Source organism: Muscardinus avellanarius, assembly GCF_963383645.1.
Source record: "Muscardinus avellanarius genome assembly, chromosome: 3".
NCBI classification, from domain to species: Eukaryota; Metazoa; Chordata; class Mammalia; order Rodentia; family Gliridae; genus Muscardinus; species Muscardinus avellanarius.
The window spans coordinates 55,629,316-55,655,045 of record NC_137788.1 but is presented as its reverse complement, the minus strand read 5'-3'; the positions used below and the strand labels follow the sequence as shown (position 1 = coordinate 55,655,045).

The window sequence follows — 25,730 nt, the reverse complement described above, 5'->3', positions numbered from 1 at the left end:
TCAATTTTGGTTTGAAGAAATGGCTGAAAGACAAACTGCTTTCCAACAGGTCTTCTGTGAAATATGGGAGAAGGCTGCTGACAGAATGAGTTAAAAACTGCAGAGTTCACAATCTGGAAAACATCTGCTTTGCCCCGGACTGTAAACCACCACGTCGTAGAAAATGGTTTGTGACAAAGCAGAACCCAGGGTGGGTGTTTATAAGGTTACAGGACAAGTCAAAGCTATTCAGCCACAGAATTGGGCAATGTGCCCTTTAGCAAATTGTTGCAAGTAAAGTTCTTAAAAGGAAGTACAAAAGCAAATAGACCAGGTATGAAAACTCCAAATGGAGCCAAATGGTTTACAACTTTTCTTATCAGTGGGTACTCTCTGGAGAAGCCAGTTTAGAAGCAAAAACAAGACCACTGCTTGGGAATTTGGTAGAGAAGAAACACCTTTCCTTAGAGCAGAAACATAATGCTGAGATTCTGGCATGGTTAGGGGAAGAAGCATGGCATCAGGACTTAAGTAAAATGAAAGATCAAGGTTTGGATATGGAAACACTGAAACCAGCAGAATTCTGCCTCACCAGGTAAACCAAGAAAGAAACAAATAGGGGATCTCAATTAGTAGGGGATGGAAAAATAACATAAGTCATTTAAAACAGCCAGATCATTGCAACAGGAGCTCCCAGAGAAATGATGTCTCCATAGCTTTGCCTCCAGAGCTGGGCTCAAAAGGAATGATTCAGGGTATAGTGAAACGGCAAACCTGGCTGGTGTGCTTGGGTCCCAGTTAGAAAGAACACCAGCAAAGTGTTTCTTTTTCAATTTAGCTTCCACCCAATGCAAGGCACTTGGCTTGGGAGGTAGATAATGACTAGCAGTGAACGCACAGTTAACAATGCTTTGCAGAATCTCAGAGGATGACCAGCTTTGGACTGGAGATCTGAAGCTACCAGGAAGGGAAGAGAGACTGGACTCAATGGGAAAAGAGCAAATACCATGAGACCTGGTGGAGCTGCTAGGGGAGCCAGACCGTATCAGGGCTGAGTCTAAGTGGCACACATTGGGGTCTCTCAGAGTAGATGTCTTTGCAGTTGGAGGCTTCATTCCTGGAGCTGCCGAGAAGAAAATCACTGGGAAATATCCCAGAGGCCCGGAGAGTTCATAATGATCAAAGGGAAGAGGCAAACAATAAAGGAATCTTTATTCCTCTAAAATAATCTAGTCTTTGTTATTAAAGCAGTTAGGGCATGGTGGCCAAAGGACAGGACCTGGGACAGGGTCCTATGGGTCTGGTTTGAATCTTGGCTTTAATAAAGACAACACTGCCTCTAGCTTCTCTAGCAGTAAGAAGGAGCTGATCCTCATGACCTAGGGGTTATTGTGAGGGTTATTAATTCAACACATTTTATCGATGCTGGTATAAGGAACATAGCAGAGCATCCAGCAAGCAGCAGTCAACATTGAAATCAAAGTACTCCATGGCAGACACAAACTGGATGACAGTAATTAATGGGATTCAACCTTTTTTCATCGTATTCTGTCAGGTACATGAGGGCACAGTCTCATCTAGCATGTCCGAAAAGTCTGAAGCATAGTAGGTGTCAATATACCTGAATGACTGAGTAAATAAATAACCATTGTAATTTACACATGCCCAGGAAATGAAAGAAATCACAGGGAGGAGGAGGGATTAGGTCTTATTCAAACTCTTGTTTCTTTATTTTTCACTTCTTCTAAGCACTTTGAGCATAATCCTACCTGAGCCAATTTCCCAAATTTACAGTAGCTGCATTAGATCATACTGAATTTTATCTTTTGTTTTACAGTGAAAGCTCACAGATAAGACAATCTGTTTTCAAGTGCCTTTACTCTAGAAACTATAACATTTCTCTTTCCTATTTAATTAGGCCTGTCCTTCATTTAGCCTTACTCAGTTGAAACCAAATAGTAACAAAGTAACAAAATTGGTCATGAGAAAAATAAGAAACCCCAGAAATAATTTTGAAAAAATGTTTAACTTTAACTTAAGAACTAAGAACAATTCCCATGCTGTTCTGTCTGTCTTGGGATAGAGGAAAATGGCTCATTTTAGTGTGCCTCACTTGCTGACAACTCAATGTGAGATGAAAAGTTCTGGTTGATATCAACTGATAAATTTATCTCTATATACATACATAAGAAAATCACAGGGTTTAAAAATCTGGTAATAAGTTGAAGTGCTGGGTCTCATTAGCCAGGCACCTTGGACACATTACATTCTCTCTAAATCTCATCCTATTTCTTGGATAGAAAAAGAACCCTACTCATAGGGGCATATATAAAACTATTCATTCATGAGGTAATGCATACAAAATCTCAGCATAGCTTTTGGCTGATTGTAAGCACACAATAAATGATAACTACAGTCTAATATTAATGTTATTCTATGTTCTACAACTGCATAGCATAGAGAAAGATTCTTCAACCCTGACACTATTGACACTTGGGGCTATGTAATTTTTTTTGGGGGGGTACTGGGGTTCCTGGTAACCCTTCTATCTCCGGCCTGCACTCCCAGACCTATTTTATACATTTTTTAAATTTGGAAACAGGGTGTCTCAAGCCAGTGGAGCTGGCTTCGGACCTGCGCGATCCTCCTGTCTCCGCCTCCCAAGCGCAGGGATTACAAGTGTGCGCCACCATGCCCGGCAGGGCTATGTAATCTTTATGTGAACTATTCTGGGTATTATGAAATATTCTGAAGCATCTTTGGCCTCTTCCTAGTAGATGCAAGTAGCATCATCCAAACCTGTGCTGGTGATAAACAAAATATCTGCAGAGATCACCAGATGTGCCCTGGAAGGCACACTTGTCTCTGGTTAAGAACCATTGGTGTAAGACAAAGAGCAGTGGTCCTAGAGATAGGGGACCTGTCTTCTGTGCATTCACTGGTGAACTTGGGCTCTGGGCCTTGGTTTTCTCATATGGTAAGAGAGGGTTGGAAATGACTACTTTAATCTCTTAAGGTGTTTGTGAGGATGACATAAGAAAAAGAAATTCAAATGCTCTCTAGAAGTTCTAAAAGTAGGATTAAGTTCTAAAAGTATGATTCTATTAGAGGCGGGCTGTTTATTTTTTATTTTTTTATGTCATATTATATAATGAGAACCAGAATAGTGGAATCCAAAGGACAAGCCTGTTGTAGATCTTGTATTTGACTTATCGGCCAGCTTCTAGCAGCTTATTGACCATGGGTCAAGGAGCCCCTGTTTTTAATGGATATACTTGTGGCTTGGATTGAAAAAATTCAAGAGGAAGTGTTTTCTTTCAAAATGAAATGAAAATGCTCTTTTAAAACAATTCTAAGTGGTGAAAACTGCTCTGCCCTCTCTAGACTTACATCTAAATTCACCATTCATTTGACTAGAATGAACTGGTTCTCAGAATTTTAACTGTGTCCTCTGCAGACTGATATTCAGAAAGAAATCTGAGAGTTTCCAATATGATGGTGCTGAGTACTGCTGTAATAATATATTGAGTAGTACTATGATAGATTTCTTCAGCAGCATGGGAACTTTTTTATGTCATATCATATAATGGGAACCAGCATGGTGGAATCCAGAGGATGGGCCAGTTTTTCTTTTATTTGTTTCTTGTAGTTATTTAAACTTCTTAAAATGAGAGAGCACAGTGCCTGGTAAAAGAGTAGGAAGCTGGAGTTTGCTCAGAGGTCTATGCCAACAGATGCTGGATCCAGGTCCAATCCCATCAGTGGTTGGTTGTGTGATTTAGACATCTCCTTCAGTCTTTTTCTCACTGGCACACGTTAATAGCACCTTCCCCACAGCACAGTTATGAATTTTAAGTGAATAATTCGCTAAGTGCCAAGCATTGTGCAGACACATAGTAGGTGCTCCATGGACAGAAGCGAGCTCTCTCTTTCTACACAGTGTAAAAGACTTTCCAAGGATTTTTATTCCTCAGAGCATGTGTTTGGTCTATATGCTTCAGGAAGGCCATTGAAAATGAAAACTAATATTCTTTTTTTTTTAAACTAATATTCTTTAGGTATAATGTAAAGTCCTTAACTTAAACTAATTGCATGAGAACTTGTGTCCTTGAATCAGATTATCAACATATCTTTCAGTTAACGGAAAAATTACTCCCCGACTTCTGATGAACATCAGCTGAAAATTAAGGATCGGGAGTCACCTAAATGCAATGGTGTCTGCCCAGGGTGGAATGAGCACTTCATTTCTTTCTTAAAATAATTTATTTGATCCAGCCCCTACCAAACCTTTCTCTTGTGGTTTTCTCCCTCTCAGCCAAAGGCAAGGCAAGCCAAGAGTTCTGGAGTCTCTTTTGAGTCCTTCCTCCTTTTATGGGTTAGCCCCACATCTAACCCACCAGTGACCCCTGCCACCTCTAGCTTACAAATGCAGTGTCTGCTCCCTGGTCTCTGCCTCCTGAGCTCCTCCTCCTGCCTAGGCCAAGGTATTTCTTTCCCAATCAGCATCACAGTAACTTCCAACTGGCCTCTTCATTTCTGTTCTTACAAACTTTCTCAAGTCTAGTCTCAACTCAGTTGCCAAAGTGGTCCTTTAAAAATCCTCTGTTCAGAACGCTCTAAAGCATTCTTGGCTCACTCAAGGCCTGAGCTTCTGTATTACAGAGGCCTGCAGGGCACGACAGGCCTGGTTCCTATTACCGTTCTGCCCTGTTCTACTACTCTTCTCCTTGCTCATTCTGTTCCAGCCCCAGGGGCCCCACCTCCTTCCTGGATGTGCTCGGCCAACCCTCACTTTAGAGTCTCTGCTTATCCGCTCTTGGCATGTAGTAGGTCCTTAACAAATACCATGGCAAGAATGGATTGGATCATCACCTAGTTAAATGCCCAGCTGCCCTTGGCTGTGTTGTTTTGTGTGTCTCATGACTATTGCTGCTTCTTGACCCCATCCTGTAGCTTTTTGCTATCGTTCCCAGCAGTGGCATCCTGACTCCCCAACCATGCCTGGGAATCCCACTCCCCATATCCATGACAACTAGTCTCAGGAAGACCAGTTAGTTCCAAAACAGTTCTGGATGCCAGGTCTTACTGATGTTTTCCTTCTCTCTGTCCTATTTTACAAACATTTTCTGGCTAAAGGAATACACTGACTCAGCAATTCCACTTGCAATGGCTGGAGATTCATCCTACCTTGTGGTTGTTCTCAGTGACATACAGAAAATAGTTCCCTATCTGCTTCTAATATACCTGCTGTGCCAAAAAGTTACCCCTGCTTGTGGACCATTATGGGTAAAATTTTTTTCCTACCTACACTAATGATAAGTGGTCTCATCTGTGCCTCTGTTGAGCTGGGTCCCTGTTCTATCTACTAGTACAACAGCTGTAGATATAAAAGCAGTTAGTTCTTGAGGATGTGTTTGGGACCCTACGGTACATATTATATAGTAATAATTTATTTGATCTGCACTAAAATTGTTTGAGATCAATTGAACATTATCAGTTAAATTTGTCCCCCTCGCAGGGCTCTCCTAGGGGAAGGGGTGTGTGGTGGAGATCTTTGAAAGTGAATGAAGACATTAAAGACAGTGACTTCTATTTACCACATGCCGGGATGTCACACAGGTCAGACTTAAAGTTTTCGTCCAGGGTGAAGCACCATGGGGCTTCCTTCTGATTCCCCGGGTTGCGGCAGTAGGAATGGCCCCCGTTCAGCTCTGGGAAACGGAGGGCCGTGAAGGTGTGCGTGTGGGGGTACTGAGAATTCCACGGCTGGCACTGCCGCCCTGACTTGGTCACACTGACGGTCCCCCGGTAGTCCACGCCTGTGCTATTATAGCACTTGTGATCTGAAAAACAAAAAGGTCCAAACTGCTAAAAAGAAACAGGTGAGGAGGGGAGGGCATATAATTAACCTTGTGGCCAAGGCTTCCCTGCCGGTCAGGGGCCATGCGGGCAATCTTTCTGCTTGCTGAGCTTGGACCTGGGCTTGCCTTGCAGTTACATTCCTAGGAGGATTTAAAGCTTATGCTCTAGGGATAAAACCAGTCTTCTGCAAGTATTTTTAATATTGAATACAGAAGGAATCGGAACTGGGGCGGGACCTGGGGGTATAGGAGTAATTTCCTCGTGAATGGTTCAAGGAAGGTTCAAGCTAAGCTTTTTCTTCCCTTCTGATTGATGGCCTTAGATATGAATCATGTGATAAAGAACATAGCTGGCAATTCACAGAAAATGTTTATTGGGGCAGTGTGTTCTGGGTTTCTAGCAGGAGTTAGGGCTTTCTCTGTGCTGATGGGATGGACACCGTTGAGAAGCAGGTCCTCTTAAGTAGCTCTCCCAGGTAACCACTAGGACACTAAGTTGAAAGCATTATAGAATCTACTGAGAGGAAATAAATGGGAATTTGCAAGGATAATGATAATAGCACACCGATGGTGATATTGAGCACTTTTTGCTAAGCAGAATTCTGAATATTTAAATGCATTTGTTTAAGTAACAAAATAGTATTAACTATTAAGGGAAACTAAAAAATTTTCAGTGAGTCTAATGTTGGGTGAAAGGAAATGTCTAGCAGATCAGTCTTTTGTTTGGTGGTGGTGAGAGGATAGAAAATCGAGGTAAGCCTTCATATATATTCATTTTAAATTTGGATGCAATATGCATCCCATAAAATCTATTATCAGTGCATTTAGTACCTTCACAATGTGTTGCAACTACACTATGAGGCTCCAGAACGTCTATCCATTAAACAGTCACTCCTGCTACTTGTAGCCCTGCCCTGGCAACCACTAATCTGATTTGTGTCTCCAAGGATTTGACTCTCCTGGAGATTTCATATAAATGGAATCATACAGGGGTGCCTGGCTTCTTTCACTTGGCATACTGTTTTTGTTTTCAAGTTTCATGCAGTTCACAGTGTGTATTTTACTCCTTTTTATGGATAAATAATATTTCGTTGTGCGGCTATATCATCAGTTGTTTACCAATTCTCTGCGGATGGACAATTGGGTTGTTTCTACCTTTTGGCGATGGAAAGTAGTGCTGTTATGAACATTCTTATATGAGTTTTTGTTTGAATGCCTGTTTTTAGTTCTTTAGATCATAAACTCAAGAGTGGAACTGCTGGGTCATATGGTGATTCTGCATTCAGGTTAATGAGAAACCAGTGCCTATAACTTTGAATTGTTGTCTTCATGAAGATTCTTAAAGGTCAGTAGCTAATCCACCTCTGAATACCCAGGTGTGGTATTCAGCCCTGGGAAGGTAATCTTACTACCAATTTGAACAACTATTGCCCCAGTGTGAATAATTACTGTAGGTCAAGGTCTAGTCGTCACTGTTTCATAGGGTTGCTGGCCCACAGAGCAACACAGCAGGTCCGCGGTTAGCACTTACTTTTATTAATAGGATCTGCCATGGGAATTCCAATCCGGATACAGTTTGCAGCTTCTGGGCTCTCTGGCTGGGGAAGATCTTCACAGTTTGGCAGTTTTAGCCTCATCAGAATCATGGGATTCGATCTTGCAAAAATGTATTCTGTTTGACACAGGACATTTTCCAGGATTTCACATTCATCGCGACACAAGTCACGGGGCTTTGGGACCGGTGAGGTTTCATCGCAGTATGGGAAGGCGTAGTGGCACAGGGAAGGAATAGCAAACTGGGAACACTTATCGGATAAGTGACTGGAGGTGCCGATCATGGTGAAGGCGGCTGAAAAACAAACACAATCATTAACTCCCAGAGGCCAGGGCTCATTGTCTCAGGTTATCTGGTCAACAGATATTAAATATAAACACACTTTGGGAGGAATCTGCTCAAAGCAACAGGGCCAAGGGAAGGAGATTTATTTCAGATGCCTAAGCAGCTTACTTTCCCTGGCTTAAAAAAAAATATTGAGTACAAAGTTTAAAAAAAAAGACGAGATTAAATTACATATGTACCATTCCCTAATAAAATAATTAATTAGGTTAAAGTACAATACATTTTTCATTTTTTACTACAAGGCACAAGAACTTTGTGTTTCATGCAGTTCCCTTTTTTTTTTTTTCATTAGTTTTGTGAGGCTTCTAAGACATTCGACAGCTCCAGGGCAGAACTTGCTTCAGGCGGCAGCTGAGGCTAAGCACAGCATTGGGTTCTGTGTCTTGCCAGATGGCAAGAGTCGCTGGACGACTTTGAGAACTTGCTTAATTTTCTTGTGGTTTGAATGCTTTCTACTTCATCTTCGGAACATGAGGCGACTCGCTTGGAAGTTCTCAGTAAGCACAATCCAATTGTTCCAGGATGCATCATAGAATATTAGTGGTCCTTTGGGCTAACCTCAGACCCAACAGGTCTCCATGCGACAAGAACTCCAGCCTCGCCAGGCAGCCCTCCAGGGTGCTGATGCACCATTTCCCAAAGTGTGTTCTTCAGGACATTGGTCCGATAGACTATTAGGCATGTTTGAGAAGCTAGGATTACACAGCCAAACAAGTTTGGGAAATATTCGATTACACAAAGTTAAGTGGATTGAAAAACAATAACAAAAATTGGTATTACTTTCCAGGAAGCTGATGTCCATAGAACATCTCCAACAGAGAATTATTATAAATGGGTTACCAAATGTTTATATCAGACTCTCCCTTTATTTGTGTGTATTCTTATAAAAAAAAAGTATGTTAAAATGCTCTTAGGTTGGAATGTGCCTTCAACGGCCCCTCTCTATCAACCCTACATTTGCTCTTTGACATTTCAGAGCCTTCATCTTCTTGAAAAGCCCTGAGAGCTTCAGCAAATGGCAATTCCATCTCCCTCTAGTTGCTTCTCTTGGTGAAATAGCCTCCTCTCTGCTTCTTCAATTCCTCAGAGTACACACTTTCATACTTTCTTATGTTCTTGCCTTTTTTTTATTGTTAGTATTGCAGATTAAACCCATGGGCTGCCATCCTAGGCTAGTGTCTACCACTGAGCTAGATCTCATCCCTTTTTTTAATTCGGAGACAAGGTCTTTCTAAGTTGCTCAGGCTAGCCTCTAACTTAAGATTCTCCTGTTCAGCCTTCTGAGTAGCTGAGATTACAGGTGTGCACCATCACACCTAATTTCAGTTGGTTTTGCTACTTACTTTCTCTCTCTTACTCCCTCTTTTTCAAGAAATGCATATTAACCATACAAATTAATGGCCATTTCCATACATGCATATTTCTTGCATGGGTCATGACCATCTTCCCTCCGCCCTCTCTCATCCTTCCCTGTTTTGGGCTCCTTTAAATTCTCAGGTTTTCAGACAAAGTATGACAGTCACATCTAAATTTCAGAAAAACATGTGAAATATACTTCTGAAATTCATACATAACGTGCTATCTTATATTGGTGTTTGCTAAAGCTGCCAACCTCATCAGAAATTCATGAAGGCTTTTTTTCCCTTTATTTTGGTACTGGGGATTGAACCCCGGGGCATTCTTGAAGCCTTTTTATTTTATTTTTGAAACAGTCTTCCTCAGATGCTGAGGATCTTGGTAAGTTGCTGAGACTGGCCTTGAACCTGCAAACCTCTCTCAGCCTCTGAAATACTGGGATTATAGGCTTCATGAATTTTAGGCAATTTTAGTGGGCTGCAAAGAAGTTGTGGTGCAGAAGTAAAAGAAGCACAAGGCTAGTGGCCGTGGCCACCAGCACTGGGCGCAGAATAGTGTGCGCTGGTCTGCACACCCCTCGTTCCTGCGTGCTAGAAGGTGCTTCGCTATTCACCGAAAGAAAATTAAAATTCAATTAAGATGAACAAAGAGTAAACTAGTGAAAGGTGGGAAAGGAAGACACTTGAGGTCATCTCACCTCAGCATGATTTCACAGGGGAGGAAATGATCATCACAGAGAGTAAATAATTTCCACTAAGTCGTCATAACCTCAGCTCTGGGATTGGTGCCCAGGGTCCCGGATGCTACCTACGTTCACTCCCTTTTAGTCTACACCCCGGTGCTTCCCAATAGTAAACTCCATGAGGGCAAAGACAAACTTGCCTTGCTTCCCACACCACTGGCTTCAATGTGTGTGAGATTTCTCAAAGCTTCCTCTTCTTCTAAGAGCAATCTTTTGTGTGTGTGTGTGTGTGTGTGTGGTGCTGGGAATTTAACTCAGAGACATTTTACTTATTAGCTATAGCTATAGCCGTGGACCTTTTTTTTTTTTAATTTGGAAACAGGGTCTCGCTAAATTACTGACAGCCTCACTGAGCTGCTGAGGCTGGCCTCGAACCCACAATCTTTCTGTCTCAGCCCCCAAGTACTCGGATGACAAGCATGCACCACCACATGTCTGGCTTACAAGCAATTTTTTTTTTTGTGTGTGTGTGTGATACTAGGGATGGAACCCAGGGGCCTTCTACCTCCGGGCTACACTGCTAGACCTATTTTATATTTTTATTTAGAAACAGGATCTCTTAAGCCAGCTGAGGCTGGCTTCGAACCTGTGTGATCCTCCTGTCTCAGCCTCCCAAGCGTGGGGATTACAAGCATGCGCCACCACACCCAGCCCAAGCAATCTTTAATAAATTATTTGAATGTAAATTCCAGAGCACGGAGATGGCTTCTCATGACTCTGTATGGTCTTGCTACCTGTCCCCAGCCCAGACCTTTGTCAAGAAAGGAGCTCAATGAAACTTTGGGTGAGAAAAAAAAAGTTATTTGAGGGATAAATATAATGTTCATGGTGTTACCTACCTGTGATCTGATTTTCTATTTCCCCTTGCATGTGCAAAGATTCCATATAGACGGTGCGGTTGCCAATAAATCGTGCACATGCAATCCCTCTGTATGGCTGACAGAATCCATCTTCTTCATACTCATCTCTAAAAACAAAGCAGAGCCATTAGAGGACACGCCACTTAGCTGCGGTCGGCTCCAAATGCACGAGGCCCTAAAGAGTCACCAGGGGGCGCAGTTGGGCATAGTATCTAAAGAATGGGTCAAGGAAACTGAGTTTTGCTCAGTTCCCAAAACATCACTGAAAACATCTGTTGGTCACGTTGGTCAAGTTTCCTACACCCCCAGAAAATCATCCTGCAGCACAAAATCATCCTGAAATATGGGAGAAAATGCTTTTATTTTCGCAGCTGGTGGTGGGCTGGAAGATGATGTAGTTATAAGAGCAAGGAGGAAATGAATTGAAAACCTGGGCACATGTTCTACAGTGTTTTTTTTTTTTATTGTTGTTGCTTTATTTTTTTAAGCACAGATTATTTCTGCTTCATTTACTACAATGGTGTGGGCGCATTAGCCACAGATCCACTCCAACTGATATGTCCATTAGGGGGCCCACAGGGTAAGAAGCTGGGTGCAGCTTGGAAGAACCAGAGGGCAGCCTAATTAGGTGGCCCTCACAGCGTGAGAGCCCTCATCTTTACCATGCAGAAAGAGGTGGGGGCAAGCCAGAGACTGAAAGAATCTGACACGAGTCACTAAATCCCTGGGAATCTAGAGAAAACTGATATGAGAACCTTGCATTTGTGGTCCTCTAAAGTTTTTAAAAATACTCTTATTAAAATTTTGCCACCTACAATTATAATGATAACTAAAGGAGGGAAGTAGATTTTATCTAGAAGGGGAAAGGACACCAGAAACTGACCCTATTAATGGCAGTGTGGCAAGTGATGGAGATCAGGACCCCGGATGGCAGAGTCAACTTGGGAGGACACAGGCTATCACCATGGCCGTGCCAAAGGCTGCCTGCCTGCCAGCCACATCTGTGGGCTGACTTCTGACCGACTGCTCCTCCTCTGCTCACCTGGCTGCTGTCAACAACTCACCTCCACTTTCCCTCTTGAGTTTCTTCTAAGTTTAGAATCAGGAGAGCAAAATTTTCATCCTGCATCTAACATGTGGGCATCTTTAGGCATGCTGTCTGTGCCCTCTGAGCCATGGTTTTCTTGTCTATACGATGAAGATAATAATTGACCTTTGTACCCTCCAAGTTCAAGTCTTGGTAATCTCATTAAGTAGATAAAAGCCTTTTAATTTTCAGAGATTCATATGATTATAATTAAAGCTTTCACAGTGATCCAAGAGGACATTTATTTAAAAGACAGAAATTTGCTAAGCTTCTGCTCTGTAACATGGACATGTTCAGAGCTATGGTACTGGGCTTTCCCACTGGTGGGTTCAGTATAGGAGTCTAGGAATTCCACTCCAGCAATAAACCAGGTGAAAAAAAAAATATGACAGGACAATTGTTTTCTGCAGCCTTTTATTCCCCATGCTCTAAATCAGTCATTTTGAAGGTGGAAAGGAGGGAAGTATCTTTAGTTTAGTCCCAAAAATAGCCTGTACTACAAAGCTCTTAAAAACATAAACTTTAAGTCCACATACAAATGAATATATCATATACCTGACGTAAAGACATTGAAATTTTAATGTTGCACAATCATGCAAGCACTCCATATGTTTACTTTCATAAATCCTAGAGTAATGCTGAAGCCTTTTTGGCTTAAATTTTACTTGGGTTGTAAAATTAACCCAACTTTTATTGGGTAACTAATACCATAAACCTATGGGGAGAAAGAAGGGTCTCGATGACCTAGCCTTGGATGCTGGAAACCTAAGTACAGAGACTAGAATCTACCCCCACGCCACCCCCTGCTACTCCAGACGAGGCTTTTCTATCCCTCGGCATTAGCAGGGCCCTGGATGTCTAAGGTGTCATTATGAGAACACTCCATCCTCCCTACATTAAACTCTCAAGGCTTCAATTTATATCTCTTGGGAGGAGAAAACCCTGGAATTACCCCCAGATATAAATCCCCAACCTACTGGGAGTTCCCATATTTTATGTGTGAGGCTTAGGCTAAACTTCTTACCACCTTTCCAGTTCAGGACTCTTAAAAAGACCCTTTGAATATATAAGTATATATTTTCCCATAATAAGGTGGAATGCAATTCTGTGGCCACCTATTTCTGATCAAGGGCTTAGAGCTGCAGGTGTATTGAATTTTTGGCTATGCCCAGAATTCCTGCTATTCTGACCAATCACCTGGGGACACAAAAAATCTATATAAAAAAAAAAATGAACCACTATGTAACATTATCTGCTCGGGAATAGTTCTCAGCCCTGGCTGCTTGTAAGAATTTCTTCAGGAAGCGTTCGAAAATTCCAGTGTTCAGGCCCCACCTCGGGCCTATTAAATCTTACTCTCTAGGGAGAAGGCTTAGGTATTCATGCTTAATAGAAAAATTTAAAAACAGCTACTCTCAGGTGATGCAAATGTGGTCAAGAATCCCAAGGCTGCAAAAGCATCCTTGTATTAAGTACCTGCTCCTCTGTGCTGAGTACTGTGCTTGGTGCTGTTTTGAAGGCAGCCCTTGATGAGGAATTCTCACCCTTCCTTTGCAGAAGGAACCGCTCCTATTCAGAGAAATTGAGTAACTTGCTGAAATCCACAAAGCCACTGAGTGGCCGAGCCAGGATTTAAACCGAAAATTCAAGCTCAGATCATCACACCGTGTCTTTAGATCTGCAGCTATGTTGTGGCTCAAGACTGCTCTTAATTAAGTCAGACTAATAATAAACAAGAGGCTTTATAATGAGCCTATACGTGATACTAGGCGCTGTTGAATTTTATACGCTTATAAAATAGATGTTAAATCATTTAATACTGACTACAATCTTTTTTTTTTTTTTTTTTTTCTCTAGTACTGGGGATGGAACCCAGGGGCATTCTAGCTCTGAGCTACACTTCCAGCGCTATTTTTAATCCTTTTTTCTTTTTTTTTTTTGTGGTGGTGGTACTGGGGATGGAACCCTTCTCGGCTACACTCCCAGACCTATTTAATATTTTATTTGGAAACAGGGTCTCTTAAGCCAGCGAGGTTGGCTTCGAACCTGCGCTATCCTCCTGTCTTCTGCCTCCCAAGCGCGGGGATTACAAGTATGCACCACCACACCCGGCTAATTCCTTAGTTTGAAGCAGGCTCTCACTAAGTTGCTGAGGACCTCACTAAGTAGCTGAGGCTGTCCGTGAACCATGATTCTCTGTCTCAGCCTCCCAAATACTGGGATTACAAGTGTGCACCACCACGCCTGGCTCTGATTACAATCTTATAAAGAAGGCAAAATGTAATTATTCCTGTATACAGATTAGAAAATGGGGTGTCAGAAAGCACAGAGGACTTGCCCAAAGTTACACAGCAAACAGAAAAGCTAGATTTGTTCTAATGCAGTGCTTGTAGCTACGCTGCACAGGTCTCTTCCAAGAAGTTTGCTTATGTAAGTTTTTTATTTATTTATTTTTTTTTTTTGTGATACTGACGATTGAACCCAGAGGCATTCTACCTCCAAATTACACCCTCAGCTCTTTTAATTTATTTTTGTTTGTGTTTTGAAACACGGTTTGGGTAGGTTACTGAGAGTCTAAGTTGTTGAGGTTGGTCTTGAACCTGTGATCTTCCTGCCTCAGCCTCCCTAGTACTGGGATTACAGGCATGCACTACCACTCCCAGCTGTTTATGCACTTCTTACAGGGGCTTTCTACTGGGAAGATGCTTTACTTTACATTGGGTGGCAGAAAGGCTTTCTTTTCAACAAAATCACCACCACCTCTCATTCCTTTCCATTCCCCTGCTGGCTTTGGCCAGGGGAGAACAAACGCTCCCAGGGCATGAATCAGTGTTATGCTTTTTTTTTTTCTCCAATTCACACTTCTTTCATCGTTGATGTCTTTCTGCCTCACTCCACGCTCAGCAAATTAAAAACATGAAGCGGCAGAAACACAAGAGCAGTTGCAAGGAGCATGCCCGAGGCTGCATTCTGGGGAGACAAAAAGTGCATGTGGAAAGGTCCATGGAACATGGCCATCCATCACGGTACCTGGCCCAGCAAGGTCCAGCTAGCGCCCCATGGTGTCAAGGTGCAGGGTTGCTTTGTGAATGGAATCCACATCTCCTCAAGGTAATTCAGTGACCACGTTGCCCGCTTCTGCACCCTTCCCCATTTGTTGCTCTGAGGTTGGGGAAGACAGATACAGTTTTGTCTTCCATCTGCAGGAGCTCCTGTTCTCTAGGGTAGGGAGCCTATGAAGGAGCTGAAACTGTAGGAGAGTAATGTGGGAACCAGGCTTCAGCAGGAGCAGCGTCCACCCATGCAGTTGCTCTGAAGACAAGGACCAACAGCGCCGATCTGGGAAGACTTCATCTTGTACCTGCTGATGTTTCCAGCTTCTGTTCTTCCCTGCCAGACAAGCCTGATGATACTAGCCACTTCATGAGTGTGCAAGTCTCAAGACAGAGGATGTACTCTGATGCTCCTGTGGCTTAGAACATGGGTTCCTGAGGCCTGGAATGCCTTCATATCTTGTTACTTCTGAATGTCTCTCATCTTCTAGATACAGGTGCTCCTTACCCCCCACCCCAGGGAAGCTACCCACTTCCATCAACTCTCAGCTTCTTGATCAAACCATTCCCATGGATTTCTGACTTTATATTATGTTTATCTCTTCTGTGCTTACACTGTTATTGGCTGATCAATAAAACTGAAACACATTGTGAAACCATCCTAGGCTAGACTGCTGTGTGGACCCCTTTCCATAGCAGAAACATCCTGAAAACTGGAAACCATTTTCTTCCCCATCAGAACAATAAAGGACATGAGCAGAGCTAATAGACTTGATCAGGGAACTGATTTTTGCTGAGGAATGTGGCCCTAAAAAGTTCCCCTTTTGGGTAAAAAGACATGTTAGAATTTATATGTTGCCTTAATAGGAAGAGGATGGATGTAGAGATACTTTGCTTATTGTAAAACCTTACCTAAATCAAGTATTCAAATAATTAGTTGTTTACAGGCATTTATAGCAGCACTATTCACAACAACCAACAGGTAGAAACAACTAAAATATCCATCAACAAATGAATGAATAAACAAAATGTTGCAGATCACTGGGTGGACTATTATTCAGCCATTTAAAAGGGATGAAGTACCAAGACACGCTACGATGTGGGAAAAGTGCTGTCGAGCGCTGCAGGGCATGCCTGTACTCAGGAGGCTAAGGCAGGAGGATTGCAATCCCAAGGCCTGCTGGGAAAATTTAATGAGACCTTGCTTAAAAAAAGGAAAGATAAGGGATGCATCCTAGTGGTAGAGTGCCCCTGGGTTCAATTCTCAGTACCACAGAAAAAAAGTTAAGTAAAAATAGGATGGAAAGTCGGGCGTGGTGGCGCATGTTTGTAATTCCAGCATTCGGGAGGCTGAGACCGGAGGATTGCGGTTCGCAGACAGCCTCAGCTACTTAGTGAGGCCCTCTGCAACTCAGTGAGACCCTGTTTCAAAATAAAGAATAAAAAAAATAGGGCAGGGGGTGTAGCTCGGAGGTTGAATGTCTGTGAATTCCATCCTCAGACCCGCAAAACAAACAAACAAACAACAACAACAACAAAAAAAAAACCCATGGACACAAAGAAACATATACTCTATAATTCCATTTGTACAGAATATTTGGAATTGGCAATTTTAGAGACAGACAGCAGATAAGCAGATTAGTGGTTACCAGGGGTGGGGGGGAGAGGTAGTCCTGGTATAACCTTGTGAATGTACTAACTAGTACTAAATTGTTCACTTTATAATATAAATTTTATGTCTTGTGAAGTTTACCTCAATTAAAAAAAAAGCCTTTGTTTTATATGTGAGGACCAAGGGATAGGACCTTGCTTGCGAGAGAATGGTTAGAGTTCCAAGCCTGGGAGTTGGGGTAAGATTTTGGAGGTAGCTTCGTGGCACCTTCCCTCCGACTGATCTGATATAAGCAGGGGCAATTCACAGAGCATCGGCAGTGGACCTGTGTTCTGATTCTCCTGGCTTTTCCAGCGGGATGACAGCGAGAGCCCTCCACAGCTCCACAACCACCCAGCATGGCAGCCGCATGTGGACAGTGCAGTGAACCAAGCAGCTAACACCTCAGAAGTTACCCACTCCACCCTCTGATAGACTGTTTTGAGCCACGAAGATGAGATCCCATCAACAGGACTGACCTCAAACCCTAGAAGGAAAGCCACTGCCCAGCTCAAAGAGGCGAGTGTCCTTCGGTGTGCTCCTGTGAGCAATTCAGGCAACTGCGGGCTATTTCCTTTACGCAGGTAGCAATTTCTCTTTTCCCAAGCAAAAATAACTTCCCAGGGCCTTCCCCAAAGACCAACATGGCCATAAATGGGCGGGAAGTATCCCCTCTTAAAATTCATAAAGCAGGCCACCTATTTAGCCAATCTGGTTAAGAGCAAAGCCACATAGTAGCTTTAGAAACCTCAGGCTAGATGTGGGAAGTTTCCCACCTCAGAGGCAGGATTTGCCTTTGTGAGGTGCAAGCAGCTCAATTAAAGGTGGGAATCAGCTACACAAAAGCAGAAAACAGAAAACAAAATAAGTTTCCACATTGCAAAGGAAAGGATCAACAGAGAGAAGCAACAGCTTACAGAATGGGAAACATATCTTAAACTGCTCATCCAACAAGGAGTTGAAATTCAGAATAGATAAGAAATGCAATCAATCCCATAGCAAAATGTAAACAAAAAAACCCCACAATGAGTTTTTTAAGAAATGGGAAATGATATGAATAGATATTTCTCAAACCAGATATATAAATGGCTAAAAAATATATGGAAAAAAATGCTCATTATGGCTACTCATCAGTTAAAGGTGAATCAAAACTACAAGAAGCCAGGCATGGTGGCGCACGCTTGTAATCTCAGGACTGGAGAGGCCGAGACAGGAGGACTGCAGGTTCGCAGCCAGCCTCAGCTACTCAGTGAGACCCTCCGCAACTTAATGAGACCCTGCTTCAAAAATAAAGACTAAAAAATAGGGCTGGGGGTGTAGCTCAGAGGTAGAAATGCCCCTGAGTTCCTTCTTCAGTTCTGAAAACAACAACAACAAAAACAAAACTATAAGTAGATACTATCTCAGGCCAGTTAGGATGGCTTTTATCAAAAAGACAAAAATCACAACCATTGGTGAGAATCCAGAGAAAAGAGAACTCTTATATACTGTGGTGGAAATGTAAATTAGTATGGTACAGACAGTTCTTTATGAAAACAGTGGCAGGGGTTACTCAAGAAACTAAAGATAGAAATTCCATATGATCCAGAAACCCCATCCATTACTGAGTATCTCTTCCAAGGAAAAGAAACTGGTATGCTAAACAGATGTCTGTATGCCTATTTTACTGCAGCATTATTCACGATAGCCAAGATACAGCATAAACGTAGGTGTCTACTGCTGGATGAATGGATAAAGAAAATTACACACAGAGAAATATTATTCGGCTATAAAAAAGAATGATATCCTGTTGTGTGGCAACATGGAAGGCAGTGAAGGATGTAATATTAAGTAAAATAAGTCAAACATACCATATGCTTTCACTCATATGTGGAAGCTAAATGAACTAACTGATCGCATAGGAAAAGAGAATACAATAGTAGATACCAGGGGCTAGAAAGGGCAGGAGGCAAGGCAGAAAGAAGTTGGTGATTTGGTACCAAAAATACAGTTAAGCTGGGCGTGGTGGCGCACGCTTGTAATCCCCATGCTTGGGAGGCGGAGACAGGAGGATCGCGCAGGTTCGAAGCCAGCCATGCTGGTTTAAGAGACCCTGTTTCCAAAAATAAAAAAATAGGTCTGGGAGTGTAGTCCGGAGGTAGAGGAGCTTCCAGGAACCCCAGTTCTGTATATATATATATATATATATATATATATATATATATATATATATATATACAGTTAAGAGAAATAAGTTCTAGTATTTTAAAGCAGTGACTGCAGTTAACAGTAATTTATCATATAATTAAAAATAGCTTAAAGAAAGAATTTTGAATGTTCCCAATAGGAATGATAAATGTTTGCAATGATATGCTAATTTCTCTGATTTGATCATCACACATTGTATACATGTATAGGAATAATAGTGTACCTCATAAGTATGCACAATTATGTATTAGTTAAGAATACTTATAAACCAGGTGTGGTGATGCATGCCTGTAATCTCAGTACTTGGCAGGCTGAAGCAGGGGGATTTCAGGTTTGAGGCTGGCCTTTGCAACTTGGAAAAACCCTCAGTAACCTAGGGAGATCCTGTTTAAAAAAATTTTTTTTGAAAAGGTCTGGGTGTGTGGTTCAGAAGTAGAATGCCCTGAGTTCAAGTCTCAGTACCACAAAATGCATACGTACATACACATATGAAATTTTAAAAAGGGAGATTCCTGTTAAGATTAAGGGTCTGAGTAAGGGATGCAAAATTAGTTCAGTAGACAGCCGATCAGAGACACAGTGACTTTATGGACAGGTTATAATCAGACATGGTCTCAAAAGTTACCCTACTCCCAAATATCTTCTTCTCTTTCCCAAGAGGACTTTGAGCCTGGAAGTGTCCTTGGTTAATGGTCAACCAGGAGAAGGGGACGTTATTAGCTGCACATGTCTTGCAGTGAGGCCTGGTGGTGACGGGCACCTGGACAGGTGCAGGCAGAGCCATGGAATGATGTCTGAGCAGGGAGGAAGGTGAATGTTCTAGAAGGGCAATGGCTGGGTGCACACCAGAAGCAGACCTTGCCTCAGGCTGGCTGTGGTCAAGAGATTACAGGTGAAGTATGTGATCCCCAAGTGATCTCACAATCTCTGTCTTCTAAGGGCCAATCTGGAAGTGGGCATCAAAGAGGGTAATGTGTTAACATACTTAACCTTTAAGGTCAATTTTCAAAGTGAGCCAGTCGAGGCCTGTCAACCCAGAGGGGCGATGACTCACAGAGAAGACTTAAATCTATTAGGCTGGGAGTCCAGCTACCCTAAGATCCCTTTGTCTTTGATTGGAATGTCTTTGTAAGCACAAGCAATTTTGAGGTGACCGTGTCAAATATCACACATGATTCCCACAACTGGATCCTGACAAAATGTGAACATTTATTTCTTTAGCTAAAGAGTTTCTTGCTCTGTCTCACACCACTATTTTTGCTTTAAAGAATTAAATCAAATTTCAAGTTATTTTTTTTTCTCCTCCTTGGCCACAGACCATTAAAACAAACAGATGAATAATGTTATGTCATAGTTTCCAGAGCAACCATAAGAGTTACTTGTGTCCAACTCAGGAACGGGAAGGTACTGGCTTTGCTTCATGGTGATGTTTGGGAACGAAAGGATTTCATTGCACTCAAATAAAGAGCTGAATTGCCCAGGCAAATGTCACTTGAAGGAAAATGACGTGTGTGGTATATTTTCTTCCTATTGAAAAAACTTCTTTGAGGCGGTAGGACTACATTAATACAGTGGTTATAAGACTAGGAAAGATGGCTAATGTTTTCACCTTTTCTGGTCTCAAGAGCCCATGTTGTGCCTCAGATTGGGCAGAAGCTGGGGACACACAGGTGACAGCCGGAGCTCCCAAGTTCAGGGTCCCTGAGTTCTCATTAGAAATCCTTAGGATGTGCATTGGCCATTCTCAAAATATAAGGCATTCAAACTACCCCCTTAAGTTTGCCCTTTGAGAATAATGGGACCTTAGAATAGTATGAAATTCACACATACTAATCTGGGCAGATTTCTGCCATGAATGTTACAAGGATTGCTTTGATTTTTTCTGTTTTTTTTTTTTTTTTTTAATGCTTTGGCCATAGACTGGGAAAAAAAAAAAAAGAGGTTTATGCAGAGTGGTAAGTGGAACTTAGGGGCTTCTTAGGAAGGAAAGTTTAATTGTGTCTTACTACTCAAAAGTGGGGTAAAATTTAATCCTCAATTCTTGTTTTCCTATCTCATCTCTGCCAGCCCTGACTCCCCCTCCTGATTCTTAGGACAGCCATAAAGACTACCAGCCTCCACACAAAGCCAGGGGTTCAATGCCTATAGCCCCAGGGTCTCCAAGGTAGAACAGAGATGCCCACATCAAACACAGAATCCTACAAACTAAAAATTATAGACATAGGCATTCACACTAAAATAAGATCAACTTGGGATGTATCAAATGATGTGGACGAGGGGTCTCTGCACAGTTGTGGAGCGTAGTTGATCAGGAGAAATGAGGAATAGGGCGGATGTGGAGGACTTTTAAGGGAGCAGAGGTAGGAAAGGCTGACAGTAGACGCTCTGCTCCCTGGAGTGAAAAGGGGGTTGTGTGTGTTAGATATGGCCCCTAGGCCCCATTTTCTCACTCCTCCCTTCTGGTTTTTTTTTTTCCCCATCCTATTCTCTTTTTAGCACATAGGTTCACTGAAACCCAGTTTTGAGAATTAAAGAAGGGCAACTATCCCCTATCTTTCCTCCAAGATAGCTACACCCCCCTATTTTATATTCTTTATTTTGAAACAGGGTCTCACTAAGTTTCAGAGGACCTCACTAAGTAGCTGAGGCTGTCTGTGAATCACGATCCTCCTGTCTCAGCCTCCCACATACTGGGATTATAAGCGTGCACCGCCACACCCGGCGCTTTCTTAAAAGAGAAACAATTCAACAGATCATGGATTAACGAGTATGATCAGAGGCAGAGAGAAGTTTAATGGGGTGATGGGGAGAAGGTAGGGGGGTGGGACTGGGGCAGATCCAAAGACAGGCTCTTCATTTGGGATGTCTAGGAGAGTAGAGGCTCGGCATTCCATTACTTTTTCTGGGGACTCATTTTTTTTTTCTAGTCCTAGAAATTGAATGCAAGGGCATTTTACCTCTGAGCTACACCACTCTACAACCCTAAGTTGTTTAGGCTGACCTCAAATTTGTGATTCTCCTGTCTCAGCCTTCCAAGTACTTATAGGGCTTATAGGTATACACCACCATCCCAGCTCCGCACTCTAATCTTGCATTCAGATTCCTCTAAAGTCTTTTGGGGAGGATAGGGATACTGGAGATTGAACCCAGGTGTATTCTACCTCTGAGCTGTACCCCGGCCCTATTTTATTTTTTATTTTGAAACAAGGTCTTGCTAAATTACAGAGGGCCTCACTAAATTGATGAGGCTGGCCTTGAACCTGTGATCCTCCTATGTCAGTCTCTCAAGTACCTGGCTTCCAGAATACTGTTTGTTCTGATCCTCCTCTTACTTTTTTGGCTATACCTTCTTTATTTTCCTTTACTAATTCAAAATTTCAGTCATTGAGAGCCTTAAGGCTCTGCTCAGACTTCTTTGTTATTTCATGTGGTAATAGGGATTGAATCCAGGGGTGTTCTACCTCCACGCTATACCTCCAGCCCTATTTTATTTTGAAGCAAGGTCTTGCTAGGTTGCTGAGGATCTCAATAAATTGCCGAGGCTATCCTCATACCTGCAATCCCTCTGGCTCAGCCTCCTAAGTACTGGGGTTATAGGTGTATGCTGTTGCACCTGGCTTCAGACTTCTTTTTCTACTGTTCTCTACCTAATCTCTCTATTTCTTAGCTTTGGATGACTAGCTCAGTGCTGATGACTCTCAAATCCACATCTCCAGCCAAGACAACTCTTTGAATCCCAGCCTCCATATCTCCACTTGGGTATCTGATAGGACTTCAAATTCAACATGTCTAAAATTGAACTTTTATTTCTTTCCAAGGCCATTCTTAGAATGGTGTGAGTTTTCTCCTCTCCCAGTAAATAACAATTTCTTTCCAATTACTCTTAAGAAAACTTTTGCATTTTTCTTGACTACATTTTCTCATACCCAAATGGTGGTATATCCAAACCATCAGCCCATGCTTTCATCTCTGTCATAATTGATTTCAAATCCATCTTTATGGCTGAGCATGGTGGTGCATGTTTGTAATCCCAGTACCTGGGAACTGAGGCAGGAAGATTGCAGGTTCAAGGCCAGCCTCCGCAACTTAGTGAGACCCTGTTTCAAACAATCAATTGATCAATACATACATACATACATACATACATACATACATACATACATAGAATAGGACTAGGGGTTTAATCCAGGGCAGAATGCCCCTGTGTTTAATCCCTTGAACCACCACAAAACAACAAAACAAAACAGAAAGCAATCCACCTTTACCACCCTCCTATTCTCACTATTGTATAAATCTCTCCGGTTGCCTCACAACCAGTCTTTCTCCTCCCCTTTGCCCATCTTCTCAAGACTCGCTCCCATCTTGCCCTATTCTCAAGACAGCAACTGTGGGGATCCTTCCAGGACCTGAATCAGCTCAGGCCCCTCTCTGGCTCAGTGGGGCCTGGAGCCCTCACTATGGCCTTATACGGTCCTCTGCCCCACCACCCCTGGCCTCATGCCTACCACTTTCCTCCTTGCTTTTACTCCATTGACTTTTACCCTTGATTGACTATTAGTATCATCAGACATACTCTGTGATATATTTAATGGTTTATAAACAAACCTCACGGGGACAGGAACTTTGGTTTAGTCTTTACTATATCCTCAGTGTCTAGCACTAAGTTGTTGACAAGAAATAAATGTTTCATAAGTAAATCAAATCTCTACTACTCTTTAACTTCTGTGTGGTGGCAGTAAAGAGTAAGCCTAAGTTCATTTAGAAACTTGAAAATTAAAGTCATTTTCTCTGTTTCCCCACCCAGCCACACAACTCCTCATGTATCTCATTCTGCCAAATGGAAGACACAAAGAAGATACAAGGAAACCAGGAGTGGAGGTGTGTACCTGTAATCCCACTACTTTGGGGGCTGAGACAGGAGGATTGCAGTTTCGAGGCCAGCTTCAGCAACTTAGCAAAACCCTCAGCAAGTCAATGGGGGTATACCTCAGATTGCCCCTGAGTTCAATTCCCAGTGCCAAAATAAAATTAAAAAAAGGAAAAGAGGAAAAGGGACAACTAAGAGAAGCAAAAATTTACCTTGTGAACTAAATTAGCTTCCAGTGCACTTCTCAGATTCAACTACTTCCTCTTGTTTTGGCTCATGCCCCCCTATCTTGTAGCGGATGTACCATAGAGTACTGCCTGGACTGAGAGGTCAGCCTCCACCTTCTACTTTTCCAGTCCACCCTCCAAGAACTGTCAGAAGAACATCTAAAAGTGGAAGTCTATGTCACCCTGATGCAACACAGGCTGAAATCCTCCAGAACCACACTGCCATTCTCAGATGCACAATAAATATTTGTGACTTGGGTGAGTATATAAGATTGGAAGGCCACTAGCTTCTTGGTTGATTAGGTTTTCAACCTAAAATGTTTTCTTCCTTATTTCTTCTACTTACTCCCATGAGTTATCAAGATTTCAGTCTGTACTCAACAATATATGAATCCTAGGATAGATTGTTAAAAAAGGATTCTTGACTTTTAGCTTTGAATATCATTTGTAATCATACCTAGATATTCATGAAACTATCATATTGCCCCAACCCAGAGGCAAATAAAAGATAGACAGATGATAGATAGACACTTACAATATGTTGTGCAAGGAACCATTAAAAGTAAAGAGTAGGTGGGCATTCAGGAGGCTGAGACCGGGTGATCACAGTTCGCAGACAGCCTCAGCTACTTAGTGAGGCCCTTTGCAACTCAGTGAGACCCTGCTTCAAAATAAAGAATAAAAAATAGGCCAGAGGGTGTAGCTCGGAGGTAGAATGCCCCTGGGTTCCATCCCCAGACCCACACACAAAAAAAAATTAAATAAATAAAGGTAAAGAATATAGTCTACAATTTTTGAGTGTGGGGTGCTGGTAGCCTTTTGCACGGTAGACAAGTGCTATACTCCTGAGCCACACCCCAGCCCTATCCATATTTTATAGTTAAGAAACTGGGGTTCATGGATTCTCTTGACCCAAACCTCAGGTCTTACCCCACATTTCCTTCTGTTACCACTACAAGGAATATTCTAAACTCACAACAATATATTTGAAAATATGTGCACATATGATTTTGCAAAAAGGAGACGACTCAAAGTAGGATTTGCAAATAATATTGCCACATAAAATGGACATACGTATTAGACGAGGAAGGAGTTCAGATGGAAATAGTTTGAATTTATTGGATTACTCATCCTGAAAATTGTCCAAGTATCTAAGTGATGTAGTAGTTAGATTAACAAATTAAAAAAACAAGCTTGGGAAAAGGCCTCAGATTCTATTGTACAGGGCTCAGATTCAGCAGCAGGAGGAGAATTTTGTAAGCCGTAGTTGGAGAAGGGTTTTTTGGGGAAGAGGGAGGCAGGGCTGGGGTGGGGCTCTAAAGCCAGAGAGAAAGCTGAGGAACAGAGAAGATCCCTCCCAGGCAGCCTGGCTCGGCTCAGGGTCTCTCCATCCAGCAACGACTGTTCTCGCTTCCTAGATATTGACAGGAAGAAAGCGGGCCAAGTACGCTTCACGTTCTGCTACGGCATGACCTAACTGAAGCAGGATGCTGGGGCTGCACTTGGCATCGCTGAGTGGAAAAGTCACTGGGCTGAAAATCAGAAGACCACGGTCTTGCTCTCATTTTGGCTGCCAATGAGGCTATTTCCACACAACCTCGGTTAGGTCACTTACCCTCCTTTGTCCTCGTTACTCCATTTCTATAATGTGGAATTTGAACGACATGCTCCATTTTTCCAGTTCTGATGCTTTTTTCAAGTCTGACATTTCCTGTTACCCTGGTTGAAGTGCTCATCGCGTCCCACCACGATGGCTGTGCTTCCCTCTTCATGTGTCTCTCCACCTTCATTTGGAGGGGGGGCACTGGGGATTGAACCCAGTGGCATTCTACCTTTGATCCACACCCAAGCCTTATTTATTTGGGTGAAACAGTCTCACTAAGTTGCTGAGGCTGGCCTTGAAGGCACAATCCTCTTGGCCTCCCAAGTATTAGGATTAGTTAATAGGTATGTGCCATGA

The 25,730-nt window shown here is 42.4% G+C and overlaps 1 protein-coding gene across 1 annotated transcript in view; it reads right to left on the bottom strand.

Moving 5' to 3' along the window:
• The window catches only part of ROR1 (receptor tyrosine kinase like orphan receptor 1), a gene marked incomplete at both ends in the record, with an annotated part of 394,069 nt that overhangs the window by 29,559 nt on the left and 338,780 nt on the right, over nucleotides 1–25,730 (bottom strand). The window contains 3 exons of the mRNA XM_080692061.1: nucleotides 5,577–5,822; nucleotides 7,372–7,689; nucleotides 10,678–10,805. Coding sequence (XP_080548187.1) covers nucleotides 5,577–5,822; nucleotides 7,372–7,689; nucleotides 10,678–10,805 — 692 coding nt within the window. The remainder of the gene's footprint in view (nucleotides 1–5,576; nucleotides 5,823–7,371; nucleotides 7,690–10,677; nucleotides 10,806–25,730) is intronic.